The sequence below is a fragment of the Eucalyptus grandis genome, chromosome 8 (assembly GCF_016545825.1).
Source record: "Eucalyptus grandis isolate ANBG69807.140 chromosome 8, ASM1654582v1, whole genome shotgun sequence".
NCBI lineage: Eukaryota > Viridiplantae > Streptophyta > Magnoliopsida > Myrtales > Myrtaceae > Eucalyptus > Eucalyptus grandis.
Window position 1 is genome coordinate 61,045,326 of NC_052619.1, and position 18,883 is coordinate 61,064,208.

An 18,883-nucleotide genomic window follows, 5' to 3' on the forward strand; every position below is an offset into this window, starting at 1 on the left:
GCCATAAATTTATTGTACTGTGTAGGTCAATGTAGATTTAAACCCTTTGGGCGAAATTTCAATATTGTTGATTTTTGCTGGAACTCACCGATGTGGAGGTCCAATCAGCGTTAACTATCATACGTGGCTGCAATTTATGGCAAAAGTTAGTCGGAGTGACTACGTTGAATTTTGCGCAAAACATTTAGGATCAAATTGACGAGGTTGAAAAGTTTATGATTGAATCGATATCCGTATAATAGATCTGGAACGATTGGATGGTTTTGCTTCGGAATATGTGATCTGCCTATGGGTGTTTGTAGTTAATCTCACGGGTGTCTATATGTCTTTTAGAAATTTTTTTCCTCCAAGCAATAAGATTTAAGTCATGACGAATTTGTTATTATATATGTTGTAAAAGCAAGCGATCAAACAATAAAATAAACTGAATAAGAAAATATATAATACATTAAATTTACGTGATTTGGTTGGGTGACCTATGTCTAGAGAAAAAATGGTAAGGAATTCCACTATAAACCAAGCTATACCATAGAGATTACAATTACACTTGAATTACTTCCAACCCCAAATTACACTGAATAATTCACATGGTGTTTAGCCCATACAATTCTTCACGAAATAATTTTTCAATGCCATAAGGGAATTAACAAACCAATCTACACAAATTAATCGACTTCACACTAAATGCTCTCAGGATGTAATTCATGAAGAAGCCTCTTTGGTACTCTTCATTAAAAAAAAAAAAATCCACTTTTTATATTTTAGTAAAATTGGATGCAAAATAGGATATCTCATTTTAGGAAACCTATTTTAGGAAACTTATTTCAATCAGGAAACTTTTCTCTCCATACTCAAACTCAAGATAATTCTCAACAATCTCCACCTTACTTGACATTTGAGCCAAGTTGCTATTGCTTCAATGGAATCTAAATTTTACTACTACTCTCCTACGGTCCCTTATGGGCTTAATCACTGTAGACATTTTTTAAGTCCAAGTCATGTTTGAACTTTGTTATAATCATAGATCTTATTATAATATCAATTCTACTTGCACCTTTAACTACTCCAACAATGATTTTTCAATACAACTTCCTCTATCACACATATGGTGTAATCACGAAAAAACCTTTCTAATACTTTTGAAAAGAACATCCACTTCTTAAATGTATGGAAGAATTGAATCCGATTTTTTTTTTTTTTTTTTTTTTAAGGAAACCTACTCCAATTATGAAACCTATTTAAAATATGAAACCTACTTGAATTATGAAACTTTCTTGTTCATGTTTAAACTCGAAACATATTCTCAACGAAATATAGTCACAAATTCCAAATTCAGTCATTTGGGTACCTCTTAATTTTGCACTCGGGCTCCATTTTCAACTTGAAAAACTTGAGAATCATACCATCTGAACATCTCTTAGAGATCTGGACACAATCGAAGAAGGCTCATCCTCCATGGCCATAAATCGAATTGTTCTTGGCAATCTCGAATCTGCCCCCGTCCCCCGCGAGCGCAAACCGTCGCTCTCCATGGACTGCCTCGTCGCCGCATCTTCCCTTCGCTCAGCCTGAGAGGCACCACGAGCCCTACGAGCAAGCAGATCGCGCTTGATCGTGGCCGCATTGAGGCACACGATGAAACCGACGCCTAGGAGCTGGACCCCCATTTGCCTGAACCCGGCGTTGTCCGTACTGTCCTGGAGGCCATAGGCGAGGCCGCCATACTTCTCCCAGTTGGGCACCATGTAGAAGAGGCGGCATAGCTTTGGCACGGCGAAGAACCCTGTGAGGACGCCGCCGAGGGTGCCGGGAATGGCATGAGTGTGGAACACGGACATCGGGTTGTCAACCTGCCTCAGGAGCTCGACCCTGTCGTGGAGGACCGTCATCGTGTACCATGGGACGCACCCGGAGGCGACTCCCATAAGGATCGCCGCCCAGCCCTGGACCAGTCCTGGCACGCGATCTCGCTCTATGTTAGTGCCCTCTGCAAAACCTTTGATGTGCATTCTGTTAAATTAAGATGTCTAACCTGCTGCGGGAGTGATGCAAACCAGGCCGGTAATCATGCCGTTGACTGCACCGACCACGGAAGGCTTGCTGAACAGGAAGGAGTCGAGGATCAGCCACATCAGCGAGCTCATGGCGGTGCACACGTGCGTGTTGAGGACGGCCAGGGATGCGGTGCTGCTAGCCGCGAATGGAGCTCCGCCGTTGAAACCCGTCCACCCCATCCAGAGTAGTCCTGCTCCTGCGAGCATCAATATGAGGTGGTTCGGAGGGGAATGCTCCCTGTCCTTGTCTGCCCTAGGACCCACCTGGACAAACGAAATTCAAGCTAAACATGAGCTGATTAACGTGTCAAAATGGGACGACCTAATGATTTGTAAACGAAAGGAGTGATTTTAGATCGATTTTGAGTAAGAAGAAGGGCTTAGTGAATAGAAATCACTCAACAGGCATATGATATCTATCCTTATATTTAGATATAATCTCGTCAAGTCCAACAACTTTCGCATAAGTCCTGCTCAACATCCAATAAAATATCGTCAAGTCCTTTAGCCAACGAATTTTAATAGCAATTCTTATTATTCCTAATAATGTTATGATGTGATAATGCGTGTTATGCGAGAATTAAAATGAATCTCGATGATTTCTGTGTTATTGAAAGAGATCTAGTATATGTTCTTTGTAGTTTCTTTACCCAATATGCTGCGGTGAATCCGGCAACACCAAAGGAAAGATGGATTACATAACCTGCGGCGGAAATTGATCACTCCAAGCCTAGCCGACCAGCCATCCGGGCACCAGATGCTGTAAGCGGCTACCCTGTAGGAACATGTCAACCACAATGGCACAAACAGCATCCATGCCCTAAAGTTCATCCTCCCCAGGAGGACGCTGGCGACCAAGATCAATGTGATCGCCGCGAACATGCACTGGAAGAGCACCATTTAGCCGTTGGGAACAGCCCTAGGAAAGCTCACCCCAGTAGGTACCCCTCGTCCAGCGCCATGGCCGGTTTCCCTAGACTCTCCCCGAACGACATACGGTAGCCCCACCCGACAGACGAGGATGGCCGTGAACGCGTAGAACGCCATGAAGGCTGAGTTCACGGCCCACTTCCCCTTCACCATCCTCCCATAGAAGATCACGAGGCCGGGGATGCTCTGGAGGCCGACGAGGGCAGCTGCCGTCAGCTGCCACACGTTGTCGGCCTTGTTCAACCACTCGGGACTTGCCTCATCCGGCAAAAGGTTTGCGGGAAGCGCCATCGGGGGATGGTTCAATCACGGATCCAACTTGGATGGACAAATAAGAAAGAGTTCTAGGACGGTAGTTGGAACTAGAAGATGGATCTAGCTGAAATATGTGTCAGGGGAAGGTTTTGAACGGAGGGTGTAGAAGTAGAGAGAGAAAGTGAAAGAGAACTTTTACATAATGTCTATATATATGATCATTTTGGATTTGTATGTTTGTGCATTAAGTTAAAAACATTGCTTGCAACTGTGCTTGTATTAGATTTAAGAACGAAAGGCCAGCTCAAGGAATGAACAATTTGGATCCTTCTTAACTCGATTAAGATGAAGTGGAGACGGAGAATATACCAAGAGGCCGAATTTGGGTCTAGGTCCATAGAGGCCGGGCTCAAGACCCCAATACCCATTCCTAGGTTCCCAATGATCATGCCCAAGTACCTAACTCTCACGCTAAAGCCACGATCGCCGAAGGTTAGGTCTACAGGGGTTGGGCTTGGGACTCTAGTGCCTATGTTAGAGTCCCCACAATCCTACTTGCCCGCATTCTTGACGGCATCCCTAGATTTTTGATGGCCACGCTTGGATACTTGGGGTGCGTTTGGTAACGTTTTTGTTCAAAATGGTTCTAGAGAACAAAAATCTATTTTTGTTCCTTGGAACAATTTTTGAACAAAAGAATAGGTTTGGTAAACTTGTTCTTGGAATAGAAAAAGAACAAAAACACGTTTGGTAAACTTGTATAATTTTTTTTATTTCTTTTAATTTTTTAAATATTTTTATTTTTATTTATTTTTTTTTTTTCTTCCTTTTGGCCGATCGTCGGCCTCGGCCATGGCTAGCGGCCTCGCTGCTCGATTTAGGTGAGCCATGGCTTGCAAAGAAAAAAAAAAAAGAATGCGAGAGAGAAAATTTGTTTGGGGGGAAGTGTTCCAAGAACAAGAAACAAGTTTTTTTTTTTTTTTTTTTTGCCGTGCCCTCAATGGTCGGTCGCCGGCCATGGTCACGCCAAAAAAAAAAGCAAGAAGAAACCACCAATAAAAAAAGAATAAGAGAGCAAATTTGTTTCTCAAGTGTTCCCTCCTCGGTGGAGAACACAAGAAACAAGAAAAACTTGTTTTTATTTCTTGTTTTTTTTTTTTTCCAAATTTGTTCCCGTAACAAAAACAAATCCCGAGAACAAAAATATAAACAAATTTTTTTTTTTTTTTTTTTGTTCCTCGGAACAAAAAAATTAAAATTTTGTTCATGACCAGAAGAAAAGAACACAAACAAATAGAGCCTTGGCTTTTGCATGCAACATTGGCTCTTAGGCCTGGTTCCTTGGCTACCGAGCTTTTCCACAAGGTCAAGCTCAAGTCCCTTGAGACTACGTCTAAGAGCCAATGCTCACGCTTGGGTCACTAGCAATAATTCTAAGGTATCTAGCTCTCATGCCTAAATTTTTCAGGAGTAGTTTATGTTAAGATTACTGACTCCATCAAGATTGGGCCCAAGTCCTACCAATCGCGACTTGATAGAAATTAATTCATTTAAACATGCAATTTCAATTTGGAGTCACCACTAACCAATTAGGGCTGGTTAGAAACCCAAGTAAAGTATGGGAGAATACTTTACTATTGCGAACCGTAGATTCAATAGGTCCGGGGACATGATTACGCTAGATTAATCTAACGCCCTTTCGGTACCTTTTATTTTAATTTCAAAAATATTTTGCAGGCAATGTTGATTAATTTAAACCTAAGTTACTAACATGCAAATGGTGGTCATGCGGGTGCGCAATCAATAAAATAACATTCAAATAAAAAATGTTAATAAAAATGCATGTCCTAAACATGATTTCTAAATGACATGACACCTAATTTTTCTTTTTTCTTTTTTTAAAAAAAATAATTATATGCAATCTTAATCTAAATTTAATATGCATGGATTTTACTTTAATGATATGTGAGATGCAATTCATATGGTATGACTTAAACTTATTACTATATGTATGCAATCTAATTTTATAATCCTAAATATGCATGTGCTTCATGACATGAGATGAATGACATAATAATTCTATATGCATGTTCTTTTTGTGATTTTTTTTATGATTTTTTTTTATTACACATATGCAACCTATATTAAACAATGATGACATGACATTGGATTAATTATGAACTAACCTGTTAATTAACCGGGTAAAAGACTTTTGTGTTTTCTTTTTTTATTTGAAATAACCTAGTAATTTTCATTAAAAAAGGTGACATAATGATGCAATGCTAATTTTTGGCATTTTTTATTTTTATTATAAAAAATACTACATGATGAGAATGTTAAAACATTAACCTATAACCTTCTAATTAAAACGCAACATGTAATATGTGCATTATAAAATCTATATAACCTAAATAACATTTTTTGTTTTTGTTTTTTAATATTCTTTTTGTGTTTTGGTTTTATTAAAGGAAAATCATCCTAATTCTACATGAATCTTAAAAAAGAAACTAAAATACGTTGCTTCAAATGTGAAATGAGTATAAACCTAAATATCTAATATGATGCATGATATGTGATGAGCAAATAATAACACGCTAAAATAAAAATCCATCCATGTAAATCAATGGCATTTTAATATGAATCAATGATGCAAAGAAATTCATGAATTTTGCCATAAAAAGTTGAAATAATCAAAAATCTAACCCGACGTCTCGCGGGTCAATATTTTTGATTATCATAACTTAATATGACAAATTTCCTAACGATAAAATAAATCAAAACAAATCAAGTTAGAATATAAAAAAAACATGAAATCAAATATCTAGGAAATCACCTAGTCCAACTCACGGTTGGCTTGAGGAATGGCGAGGAGCAGCTGGTTGAACTGCGATGGTGGCTCGCCGTTCGGAACAAGGGCTATCCGTCGGAGCTCCGGCGAGGTTCGGAAGTAACCAGACCTGCAGCAAAACAGAGGAGGCAGCAAATGGTCCTGTTCGGGCGTGGAGCCGCAAGCAGAGGAGCAGCAACGTCGGGCTACTGGGACTGATTCGGGTTGAGGCAGAGCACCAGTGGAGAGCTCCCGGAGGTACGGTGATGGTCCGGCAGAGGTGGCGTCTTGTGTGGCAGCTCGATTCCGACGTCGCGGGTCAGCAGTGGAACTCGGAGCAGGAGCGGCGGGCTTCGGAGCTGAAAGCGGTGATGGCGCGGTGGCGTCGGTTTCAATGGCGGAACTTGGGCGTCGTGCTCCGGCGAAGGGAAAAACCGGCGTTACAGCGGGTCCAAGTTCTGGCTCGCGGGCGGAGCAACTTGGATTGCAGCATCGGGTCGCTGGTCTTCGGCTCCGAACAACGTCAGCGCGGTGAACAGGGATGTCGGGGCGAATTCACGGGTGCGGAGGCGCAGCGGCGGAGGCGCGGCAGCGTCGGTTGCTGCAGAGGCGGAGTCGCGGTGGCTGAGGCGTGGTAGCGGCTGGCAGAGGCGTTGGAGATGGAGGAGTGGTGGTCGGCAGCTTGTTGGGCGTCGCAGAGAGCAGCAGTGCCGTGTAGAGCAGAAGCAAATGGAGGAAGAAAGTGAACAGTAGGGGTCTTGTCAACCTTTTTCTTTGTTTTCTTCTTTTTATTTCTTTCCCAATGACCGGTCACTTCCTCGCTTTCTCCCCTTTTCTTTTGACTTTTCTTCTTTTTCCCTCAAAAACTGAAACTCTCTTCTCTGTTTTCTCTGTTTTCCCTTTTCAATTTCTTTGACCACCCCCGAAAGGTGAAGAGCAGCCCCCTACTTATAAAACGAAAACTCGAGTTCGTTTCGCCCGTCGAGATTTTTCGCTCAACCTCTCGCCGGCGGAGATTTTCGCTCAACCTCTCAACAACAAAGTGGCTCCAAAATCACACGGTTGAGTTTTTGAATTCAATTTTTCAAATTTGTTTTTTTTAAATTTTCCTATAATCAAAGATTATTTTCTATTTACATTTTTTAAATTAGGTGTTAACAAACTCTCATGCCCAAGTCAAAAGCACATGAGCTTGACTCCATCAAGATTGGGCCCAAGTCCTAAAGTCCTTGGTGCTCATGCTTGTGTTCCCAAATGGCTCGGCCTGAGAAACCATGGCTCTTGCAAACAGGACCTAGGTGATTGGGTATCCTTTACATCATACGAATGGTGCATATCTTTTCAAGAAGATAAAATCAAGTTTTCCTTTGCAAATGGCAAAAAATTATTTTCAATTAACAAACTCGGCCCAAGTATTGAAATGAAATCAACAATTGTCGTAATCAAGCTAAAAGACTGTAATGAATTTTTTTAAAAGATAACTTAAAGAACACACCAAATTCCTTGGGGGTCCCATAAAACCTTTCACAAAATTCCTCTTATTCCTCGCTATATATTCAAACCCTAGTATGACTCGTCGGTGTGGCGGGAACCATAAGACTTTCATTCATTTGGTCGTTCTCATTTATTTTCCAGCCATCGAATAAAACAAATGATACTTACGTCAAATAAATTTAATAAATGAAATATTTGCCCTTTTTCACACACATAAAACGCCAGAAAAATGTCAGTAACTGGAATTTTAGGGTCATCCTCCTCCCATTTCTTTTTTACCATATATTTTTCCATCTTCACGACCATTCTTCAGCCTAAGCGATGCCTGAATATCCATGGGAAACGACAAAGTCAAAGGTTTTATAAGCGACAGACCAAGAAAAAGAGGTCTTAGAAGCTTTCTCCAGGGACTATTACGCAATCCTTGGAAAAACTTGCACAAGGAATTTATGGACCCTTTTCGGGCTATCCCTTCTCAACCATTCCAAACCATTTTTTTTACTTTGTTAAGTGCAAAATGTATGTACGTGGGTCATAGATAGTCCGTCGTTGCCCTAATCAGAAAATACTTTCCCATGTTGATCCGCGCAAGCTTCACTAAAATCAAACGTGCCCTATCTTTCATTCTCCCTTGCGATGATAGATTAATCTCTTTGTGAACAGAAAAATTTCCAATTGAGGTAATTTTTGGTACACGTGGTAACCCTAAATTCTTCATATATGAGCTGGCAAATTGGAAACTTTCAACTACTGTTTAAACCGACAACGAATTTGAAATGGTTTGGTCCCATAAATTACTTACGTCGTCATCGAACCAGTTTTGAATCTCGCTTTCCACTGCCTCGTCAAAGTCACGTTTGGTGGGAGAGAATTCGAAGCTTGTTCATAAATTGGCGTAAGAAAAGGAGCACGGAGGAAGCCGGGGCCACTTTGACATTCTACTCCATCGGCACTATGTGGAAGATTTGAGAAAAACCTCCAAAAAACTCGTTGAGACGAATTCAAGTAGATGCATGTTTGACCGTCTAAAACGTGTTCTTCGTTCCAGATTTCCCAGTCTAATGTTAATAATGAAAGAGACAGCCCATCCTAGGACAACCTTTGAAAATTTCAGTATAAGAACTCGTGCAGGAACTAACTGGGGTTATATCATCTCTCTCTCTCTCTCTCTCTCTCGCTCGCTCGCTCTGCATAGATCAATATGAAGCCAAGAAGAGGAGATGTGTTAACTAAACAGCAGATAGATGAGTTCCAGGAAGCGTTTTGTTTGCTAGACAAGGATGGGGATGGTAAACCTTAGTCTTTTTTTTTTTTTTTTTTTTTGGTACTTGTATTATTATTTTTGAACAATCTTTTCATACACTCACTTTCTCTATTTGCTAGCTTTTTTTTTTTGATTCATTGCTATTGCATGATCTACTTCTCCATGGGGTGTAACATACAGCTCTTCATGATAATTTTGGGATATAAAAATCTGTATGCGGACAGTGTTGTCTGAATAGTTTACCCCGTTAAGTTTGATTTTTCCCATTTTCATGGTTCTTTATGATTTGAACCTGCGCTGTAAATCTTGAATGCTAACATAATGATCGTGATTTATTACATGAGAATACGGCAACTGCTTTAGCCTCTTCTGATCTCTCCATGCAACCGTGTAACTGTGCTAGATTCATCTTTCATCGTAGACAACTGATTTGATGGGGATAGATTTCGTGCTTTGTCATTGAGAACATAGAAATTATGTGGTGCTAAGGGTATTCTGATTATGATATCTCAACACCTAATGCGTGTTTGCCTTCCAAGAAGATTGATTACTGGCTTGCTTGGTACACAGGATGCATTACAATGAAGGAATTGGCGACTGCAATCAAATCCTTGGACCAAAATCCCACAGAGGAAGAACTTCAAAGCATGATTAATGAGGTCAATAGTGATGGCTGTGGGACTATAAAATTTGAGGAGTTCTTGAATCTTATGGCTACAAAAATCAAGGTAATATCATACTTATATATGTACACATACATGTAGATATATAAATCAAAATAGCTAGTTTTACTTAAATTACATATTTGCAAAGTACTTGATTGAATGAACGCATATTCATTGGTGATATCTATGTTTAGGAGACTGAGATCGAGGAGGAATTAAAGGAAGCTTTCAAGGTCATTGACAAGGATCAAGATGGTTACATATCTCCTAATGAGGTTTGAGTTATTTCTGAACCCACATTCCTTGTTCAACTTATAATTCATTAACAGTGTCTTGTTTGTATTTAGAGCAATTCCTCCTAACCTAACCACATTAAAAGGAAGGGAAGGTGACAGAGAAATCTTGAATGAACTTTTATGAATGGAATTCATATTCGTGAAATCTCTACCTTTAATGGGAAGCCCCATTTTACGTAAGTAGTATTTCCATCCCGTGAAACATCTCATTAACCACAAAAACGTCCGACATAAATTATCAGCTTATCAGGGGTTATTATGCATTGTATTACCTGTAGATGTAATTAAGCACAAATAAAGATACTTTGAATGTGAGAATATGGCTTGTTTGGCGATCTAGCATCATTTAATAGCATATAATTCCACAAAACCACTCGCAGAATTCTTTATACAATTACGCAAAACAGGAGCCATGTCTTTTCTCTAATCACTCAACTGATCTTGAACGACCTTTCTGTGGTTAGCTTTATTAACACTGCTAGACGTCTCTTTTCTTATTTAGGGTTTTCAACATGATCCACTTAGTCTTTGAGTTTTCTACCTACAAGCTGCAAACCCTTTATTCGTCTTCCTTCTTTGGGACTAGACTAATATGAGAGGCAAATATTAACCTTACATACCAGAATTAATATGAAGAAGGGAGATAAAGGATGAAATTCCCTGACAATGGTTTCTGGCAATCCTTTGAAGAACTTTTACTGATCTACGCAAAAGCTTCCTGAGGAATTCCTCAGGAAGACCCTTCCGATGCTTAAGTCAGTGAAACAGAAGAAGAAGAGAATTTCAGTTTAGTATAAGTGTGATTATGCATGTGGGGCTTAGAGAACTTATTTACATCCTCTTCTATATATATATACATTCCCGTTCAATCATAACTACCTACAAGTGAGCCAGATCACATAACTCATCTGTTATTGATAGGCTGTCGATAAAAATTGTCTAAGAGATGGATTTGTTGACGATTAAAATCGCCCAGAGAGATTAATCTACTTGCAATAAAGGTTAACTAAGCTGGTAAAAATACTATGACTCGTGATGATCTCCCTTTCGATTTCAGTTTAGTTGAAACATATGAGATTTCAATTCTTCTAGTTTTTTACTTGCTTAAATCTTCTCTTAAATGGTGGGTAATAACAGTTGAAGCAGGTGATGATCAAACTGGGAGAAAAGTTAACGGAGGAAGAATTGGAAGAGATGATGAGAGAGGCAGATTTGGACGGTGATGGCCAAATTAATTACGAAGAGTTCATAAGGATGATATTAGCTTTTTGAAAGGACTAGTGCAGCTGCTCGTGCTTCACATGGATTTTATATCTTACAGATTTGTTGAGAATTTATGTTTGCCAAGAGAATATATGTTTGCAAAAACTCTCCCTCCTATCCTTGCATATTCAATTGTAATTTTTTTTAGAGTTATTGATATAAATACACAACACAAAATAATTATATTAATTGAAAGAGAAGTATTTCGAGACTGGAAATATTTTTATATAGATTTTTGCAAAATAAAGATTATCCAAATCCTTAATATTAGAAAATGTCAGAGACAAAATAAGATCATTAATTTACACATTCTTCTATGGACATAACATTTGTAAAATAAATAAGTGTATCTGGTGGAAGAAAAAACGATTGAGAACTCTGATTTAAAAGTAGGAGGCTCTTTTTACTTTGCACAACAATAGCAGCACTCAATAACTAGAAGCAGAATTATGTTATAATAATCTAGTAAAAAAGTAAATTTGGTGCATTCTTTAATTTAGCAAGACATAATGCTTTTTGTTTGAGCAGGAAGAGAGAGAGGAAGAGAGAGAGAGAGAGAGAGAGAGAGAGAGAGGGAGATGCTTTTTCTCTTCTCCATGATGTTAAAATTCTCTCCATGATTAAGTGCTTGATCCCATTTTGAGCACAAAGGCCCAAAAAGGAAATAGCGTGCTGATCCCGTATGTGGTTTAAGAAATTTTTGTAACTCCATTCGCTATGACTAAGTCAATTATATAATTAATCATAATGATGTTCATATGATCTAACGGTTGTGGTGTTATTTTGTCCATAAATTTGATTCTTGTGAGCTACAATATTGACTTAATTTGAACTCATTAGACAATTCTAAAAGGAATAACTAATTTTAAATGTAATGGCTGGTTATTTACATTTTGTTCTTCACCTAAAATCTTAATGTTGTATGATAGGACATTTGTTTTTATAGTGACCACCAACCAAACATTTTCTTATGGACACTTTCTCATGACACTTCTTTTCCCTGAGAGATTAAAGTTCCTCGCCTTACATTTCTAGGACGTCTTGATAAATCTCAATCAATATAATTTTGCTTTAATTCCTAGGATGCACACTTCGACCTTTTCAAATAAGGTGGATTTGTATTCCAACATTTTGTATTTTTTTTCCTCATGAATCTTGTTCCCTTCTATTAATGTTAAAGTTTTCAAGTAAAAACTTGAGATCATCGATAGATCACATGTATATAAAGAGCATATTAGCCCCGTTTACAAGTAATGTGAGATACATTTGCATATCTAATTATGTGCAAGAGGATTGGGAACGATATGTGAAATTTGATAAATGGTGGCTGGACATATGAAATGAACTATAACAAAACCTAAATATAATACCATGTTAAAATGTCTAATTCAAAAGCATAATTTTATATATAGAATGAGATCACATATGTATAAAAGACATATATAAATCTCGAAAATAAGCGTTGAAAATACCTTAATATAGCTATTTTCTCGTATGTAAAGAACACGAATATTAGATGCAAAGTTCGCCGGAAACTTGCAAATGGGAACATAGCTTGTGGTAGATAGTTGGGCCCCAATCTATTCAAGTGGAGATACCTTGAGGCACCATTCTCTTTGACAGTTTGAACATTTTTTTATTATCTAAAAGCATAACCTTCTCATCCTAAATGTCTAGCAACAAAGCACCAACATTTTTGAGTTGATTAGGTTTCAACATAAGCTTGGGAGAATTTCGGTCAACACCCACATTTCAGACTAAAGCACAAACCACTTTCGTCAAACGAACGAATTTAAGGTAAGCTCAAGAATCTCTCACAAACTTCAACGAGCACCCACCCAGAAACAAGAGCAGAAGAAGCAAAAGCAGCAGCAATCAAAACATCGCGGCTCGCTGCTTTTCTTCACGAACTAACCAGTGATTAGAAAACGACAGCATGCCTTGCCAATCTCTCTGGAGGGGAAACCTATTCGAGCAATGTAAATTTACGTCGAGGAAATTGGATTGAACCCCGTAAGGAAGATGAGGCAGAGAAGGTCAGAGAGTTTAAGAAGACAAACTAGAACTTGCTGCTGCAATTAAACAAGAGGAAGTTGAGGATTCAATTGCAGATTTCGAAGCTTTCGTCCTCTGTCCACTGCTTCATTGCTGCCATCTTCCACTTCTTCTCTGTGAGCCGAGTCGGCCGCCTAAAATATTCAAAGGCTTTGGAACTTGGGTTTCTCTCTCTCTCTCACAACGATACGCACAGCAGCATCGACTCAGCATTAGTTAAGATAAGGTCGCTCTGTCAATTCGTAATTTCCACTCACTCATCAGTCTGTCATCTCGGCTGCGCACTAAATAACAACCAGGTAAGAACTAGAGCCTCCACTCCCAAGAAGAAACAAGAAGACTCCAAGAGCGACGACATAAGTAGTGATGCTCGAACTGCTAGGAATTTGACTTCATCTACGGCGTAAGTTAATCAACCAAAGGATTGTCATAGTGAAGGAAGTTGACCGCTCGCAGACATCCATCTAGCACTACTTGAAGTGTTCAAATTCAGCCGATCACATACCCCCAGAGAAGTTTCGAATGGAACTTCCTTCATTTCCATGCTCTTTCCCATTCTTTTTCTTCAATCCTTTTTCTCTCTTTCTCGTGGCGAAGGAATCAGCCAACAAGCAACCACTGCGAACCACAATAGTACGATCACGAATCTTGGCAAGTCCCCTGTTCGCAGGAAACACCCTCTTTGATTCTCCACCACAAATTTTGACCGACTGCCCCATCTCCGTCTCCATCTCGCTCTGTTTGTCCCACACAGAATGGCTACTGAATCGGCGAGAGAGTTCGACCTGTGTAAAACAAAGGCCTGGGCGTAGAACAAATCACTTACCTGGACGGGGTCAATAGGCGACATGAAGACTCATGGCCTGGGCCTAGTGATCTCCATTGCACTTTGGGAGGGGTGCTAGCCCAAGGTCGGCCCAAGCGGTCGAGCCTACGTCATAATTTGTGGCAGCGGGGGCCTGCGTTCGCGCGGCCCCTACCCAATTCCATAGTCCGAAGATTCGTTTTTTGTATTATATTCGGCTACTTTCACCTTCCTTGAACCTGCCTTAGCTGAATGTGGGAATAAAAAGATAAGAGCGGGGTCTTTACCATAAAAGGATTCAGTTGAAGAGAAGAATACAGTACGAATATCAAGCACCATGGCCTGCCTGCGCAGCTTGGTTTGCACTGGTGAAAACATAAAAACTGAAGGGGGAACGGAACCAGAGCACGTTTTTTGTACTTGTTACTAGGACAACTCTTCATTAGAAAGGACCCGCCGGGATTTGTTCTTGATTTGTCAGTTAAACCAGATGAAAATATGCCGACTCATAGTCAAGGTTCATAAAGCATATTCTCTGCCTCCTGCTTCGCGGATTGAAAAAGCGCAGTAGACAAATAACGCTCTCTGAAGCTTGCGAAGACTAACTGAGCAGGGTTAAACATTTGGTATAAGTAATGATCGAATGGTTGCTTGCCGCTGAAGAAGAGTATGAACAGGTAGAACTGGTTTTTACTCTTTTGAATAGAGGAAAACAGAATAGTTCTATTCAACAGAAGGTCAACATCAAGCTGAACAAAACTCAAGTAAGCCACACTCACAAATCAAGAAGAATATGCTGCTTACACAGCTATGTTACGGCGAACTCAGTTGAAAAATGCATGATATTCTGCTTATGAGATGTCCAATAAGCAAATTAATTCATAAATGAGCTTTCCAGAATTTTCTATTTATTAATTTACCTGATGACTTAATTTATTCACTTTACCTAGGAAAATTACTCTGACTTAAAAGTTTTTTCAAAATGCAACCGTGTAGAGGTAAATTAGGCTTTGAAAGCTCTTTGTGAAGTGCTTTGAGCAAAATAATGTTTGGAAAATTACATTTACAAAAAGAGTTTTGTGGTAAAAAAAATTATCAAAAGAAAAATTAAAAAATAAAATGACCGGCAAGGGGGCCGTCCGACCTCCGGCGATTGCCGGCGATCTCCGGCGACCCGGATCGGGTCGTGGGAGGCAGTGTCTGGTCGCGCGACCTGCGGCGTCGCCGAGGTCGCGCAACCTCCGGCGACCAGATCCGGCGCGCAGAGGTCGCGCGACCTCGCGGCGACTCACCCGGCGACCCGGATCTGGTCGCGCGAGGTCACGCGACCTCTCGCGCGTCGCCGGAGGTCGCGCGACCAGATCCGGTCGCGCAGAGGTCGCGCGACCAGATCCGGTCCCGCAGAGGTCGCGCGGTGAGGTCGCGCGACCAGATCTGTTCGCCGGAGGTCGCGCGACCTCGCGGCAACCAGTCCGGCGACCAGATCTGGTCGCCGCGAGGTCGCGCGACCTTCGGCGACCAGATCCTTCTTGCGCAGAGGTCGCGCAGCCGAGGTCGCCGCAACCGCATCCGGTCGCCGCGAGGACCCGCGACCTCCGGCTGACCCGCGACCTGGCGGACCCTCGTTGGAGGTCGCCCGACCCCGAGGCTCGCCCGAAGAAGATGAACAAGTGTTCATACAAGGACACGCACCGGAAAAACAAAAAATTCGTGAGGATAATTTTGGATGAATGAAAGTAAGCTCCCAAATATTGGCTCGCTTATTGACAGAGTGAATAGATCTGCCATCTCTTAAAATCTCAAATTAACTCACCACAATGAGCTTTCCAGAATTTTTTGGGCAAGTTTGATTTGCATTTTTTTGCCCAAAGGGCTTTGATGCCCAAAGCCCCTTCTAAAGCTACACAAACTGATGATATTCTGACCTGCAAAGTGCAACAGATAAAATTACAAAGAAGCCAGCTGAAAAGCACGCAGCAAAAATCGCAGACTTGCTGGGATCATGATATATCCCAAGAAATCAGTTGAATATGGATTTTAGTCAGTGTGTGAATTGTTTCCTAGGTTGCATTCTGAAGTCTTAATGCCCTAGATAGATAAGTCACTTTACTAGCAAAACCTCCTTCACTAGAAAAAGCTCGGCAGTTGCAATAGCTTATGATATTTGCAAAGTCAGAAGGACAATCCTGTGATAGTTGCCGAGAAATTACTCAATAGAGATCACATTACGTTCAGAAGCTTAACATACAATGATATACAGACAGGTGAGGATTTGGCTTTCTCTTCAATGAAAATTGAATCTTTAAGGGCTTTTTCATCCGAGGTGAGCTTCTGGTATCTTGGCCTAGAACAAGGTGATGGAAAAGATTGGAGGTACCAATGGTAGATGTTCTACCATTTTGAGCAAAAATTCCATCAATGCTGCTGCAATTGTTAATAAAGATTTTCCAAAATTAGCAAGTTTCCTTGTGAAGTAGCTTTACTAGTACATGGAAGTCATTTAAATTGGCCCCTTAGGTGGCAGTTAATGAATTGACAATGAAACATGATCCAACCTTGCCAGATAGCAGGAATCGAAGGAACAGAGCAGAAGGTGTACTAGTGCCAATCGTTCTCTAAGAGATGGAAAGCGCATGAGTTTGTCCTAAGAGTTATGCAATCCCCATACCCCTTGATTTTACAAAGCAAAGTGAAGATCGTTGGCTAATCGGTATGCAGGTCATGGAAAACATGAGTGATTGAAGAGTTGTCGTCATTTAGATGACGAGAAATTGTGACTGTATCAGGTAGTAAGATGGGTATCAGCAAGAGAGCGGACTTTCTATTGGTATGTTAAGTCCTTTATCCCCTGTGCAATAGCATGGATGCTATGAAATTGAGGAATGAAAGATGATTGAACAAGATGGTAGGCCAAAAATAGGAAAAGTACAAATTTGTTCTCTCGTATGGATCAAAATTTAGTCGAAAATTTTCATCAAGTAAATGCACATCAAGCACTCCAGGGATGAAGCCAGTACCGATGCCTTGTATTTTTATGCGTTCGGCCATTCATTTTGTGTTGTGCGTGAAGATAAGATAGAATCACGCTGAACATCAGAAAAATATTATCAAGGGCAGAAAAATCTAAGCATATTTAGATGCCCCCTTACATACGTAGCAAACTCGCATGTTCTGGAACAAAATAAAAGATTGTCTAAACAGAACCAAGGTAGATGAGCGTTGTTAAAAACTTCTATGATGTTTTAAAGTTGACAAAGTCATTTATTTCTAATTATTATTTGATAAATGTAAATATTGTTTATTTCATTTAATGTTGATATAAGGAAGGCTTGGGACTATTGATGACTTCTTGAGCACAGTGAAAGACGCATTAAGAGCTAGATAGATCTTGATAGAGTAAAACAAGTTTACGTGAATGGAAAGTTCGTGATGATTTTAAGGCATCGTGATAAGATGAATAGTTGAGTGAAATCTTGATCAATTATGTACTCAAGAAGATTGATGAATAATGATTTTTAAGTGAGATTGCATAGATTCACCAGATTGCTGACAAAAGTAGCTATTTTCAACCGTGATGAGCACATTTTCAAACCAATGGATCAAATTCATCTCATCATATATGCCCAGAGAAGTATGGAATGGGACATCCTTCATTTCCATGCTCTCTCCCACCTTTTTTTTTCCCCTTAATCTTCAACCCTCTTCTCTCTTCCTCAACGTGAATCAGCCAAAAAAAGCAACCCCTGCGAACTGCAATAGCACGATGAAGAATCTTGGCAAGTCCCCCGTTCGCAAGAAAGACCCTTTTGATTCTTCACCCCAAATTTTGACCGAGTCCTTCTCTCTCTCTCTCTCTCTCTCTCCCACACAGAGCGAATACTGAATCAGCGAGAGTTGGACCCGTGTAAAATCAAAGGCCTGGGCAACGAGCAAATCACTTACCTGGACGGGGTCAATGGGCGATCAAGAAGGCTCATGGCCTGGGTCTTGTGACCTCCATTGCACTTGAGGAGGGGTGCTAGCCCAAGGTCGGCCCAAGTGGCCGAGCCTACGTCATAATTTGTGGCAGCGGGGGCCTGCGTTCGCGCGGCCCCTACCCAATTCCGTAGTCCGAAGAGTCGTGCTTTGTGTTATATTTGGTTGGTCTCGTCCTCCGGGAAGCTCAGCTAGCTGATTTTAGGAATGACGGGAGGAGAGAGTTCTCCACTATGAAAGAACTCAGTTGAAGAGAAAAACATATGAGATCTAACTTGATTATTATTTTTTAAATATAATCGCTGATGAAGGCTCAAAATTGTTGTCAACAAGGAATTTCACTAATTTTATTTCACTAACTAATTATTTTAAGCAATATAAACTCTCGAGATCTCTTCCTTAAAAGCTACAAGTAATTTTCCACTAACTAATTAATAATTATTTCAAGCAACACACTCCCGAGATCTCTTTACTTAAAAGCAGCATGCTCTTTTTTAAGTAATAATAGTGTACATAAATAGCTTCTATTCAGGACTCGATTTTGAGCACAGCATTGCTTGATCCTATTTTGAGCACAAAAGCCCAATGGCCATAGCAGACTTTTTTCCATATATGGTTCAAATTTTTTTTGTAACTTCTATTCTGGACTTGATTTGCCATGACTAAGTCAATCATACAATTAGTCATGATGATGCTCACATGATCTAATTGTTATTTGGTCCACAAATTTGGTTCTTGTGAGCTACAATATTGACTTAATTAGAACTCGTTAGACCATTTAAAAAAAAAACTAATTTTAAATTTATTGGCTAGTCATTTACGTTTCGTTCTTCACCTAAAATCTTAATGCTTTGGGACAGGACATTTGATCGTAAAGCGACCAACAAACAATTCTTTTCAAATTGGCATTTTCTAACAACTCATCTTTTCCATGAAAGATTAAGGTTCCTCGCCTTATTTTTCTAGGACACATCGATAAATCTCAATCAACATGAGTTTG

General features: G+C 40.1%; 1 protein-coding gene, 2 non-coding genes and 1 pseudogene across 3 annotated transcripts; 3 read left to right on the plus strand and 1 right to left on the minus strand.

Moving 5' to 3' along the window:
- Window positions 1-1,446: 1,446 nt before the first annotated feature.
- LOC104417653 lies at window positions 1,447-3,275 on the minus strand (annotated as a pseudogene).
- A 5,464-nt stretch (window positions 3,276-8,739) lies between these two features.
- LOC104417654 (calmodulin-like protein 8) lies at window positions 8,740-11,158 on the plus strand. The gene is made up of 4 exons (XM_010028894.3): window positions 8,740-8,849; window positions 9,395-9,552; window positions 9,684-9,764; window positions 10,923-11,158. The coding sequence occupies exons 1-4, from the start codon at window positions 8,762-8,764 to the stop codon at window positions 11,055-11,057; spliced, it is 462 nt and encodes a 153-aa protein (XP_010027196.2). The 5' UTR covers window positions 8,740-8,761; the 3' UTR covers window positions 11,058-11,158.
- A 2,763-nt stretch (window positions 11,159-13,921) lies between these two features.
- On the plus strand, window positions 13,922-14,083 carry LOC120287910. Its single transcript, XR_005546168.1, has one exon. It is a non-coding gene; the product is annotated as a U1 spliceosomal RNA (small nuclear RNA).
- A 3,759-nt stretch (window positions 14,084-17,842) lies between these two features.
- LOC120287908 lies at window positions 17,843-18,005 on the plus strand. Its single transcript, XR_005546166.1, has one exon. It is a non-coding gene; the product is annotated as a U1 spliceosomal RNA (small nuclear RNA).
- Window positions 18,006-18,883: the final 878 nt, after the last annotated feature.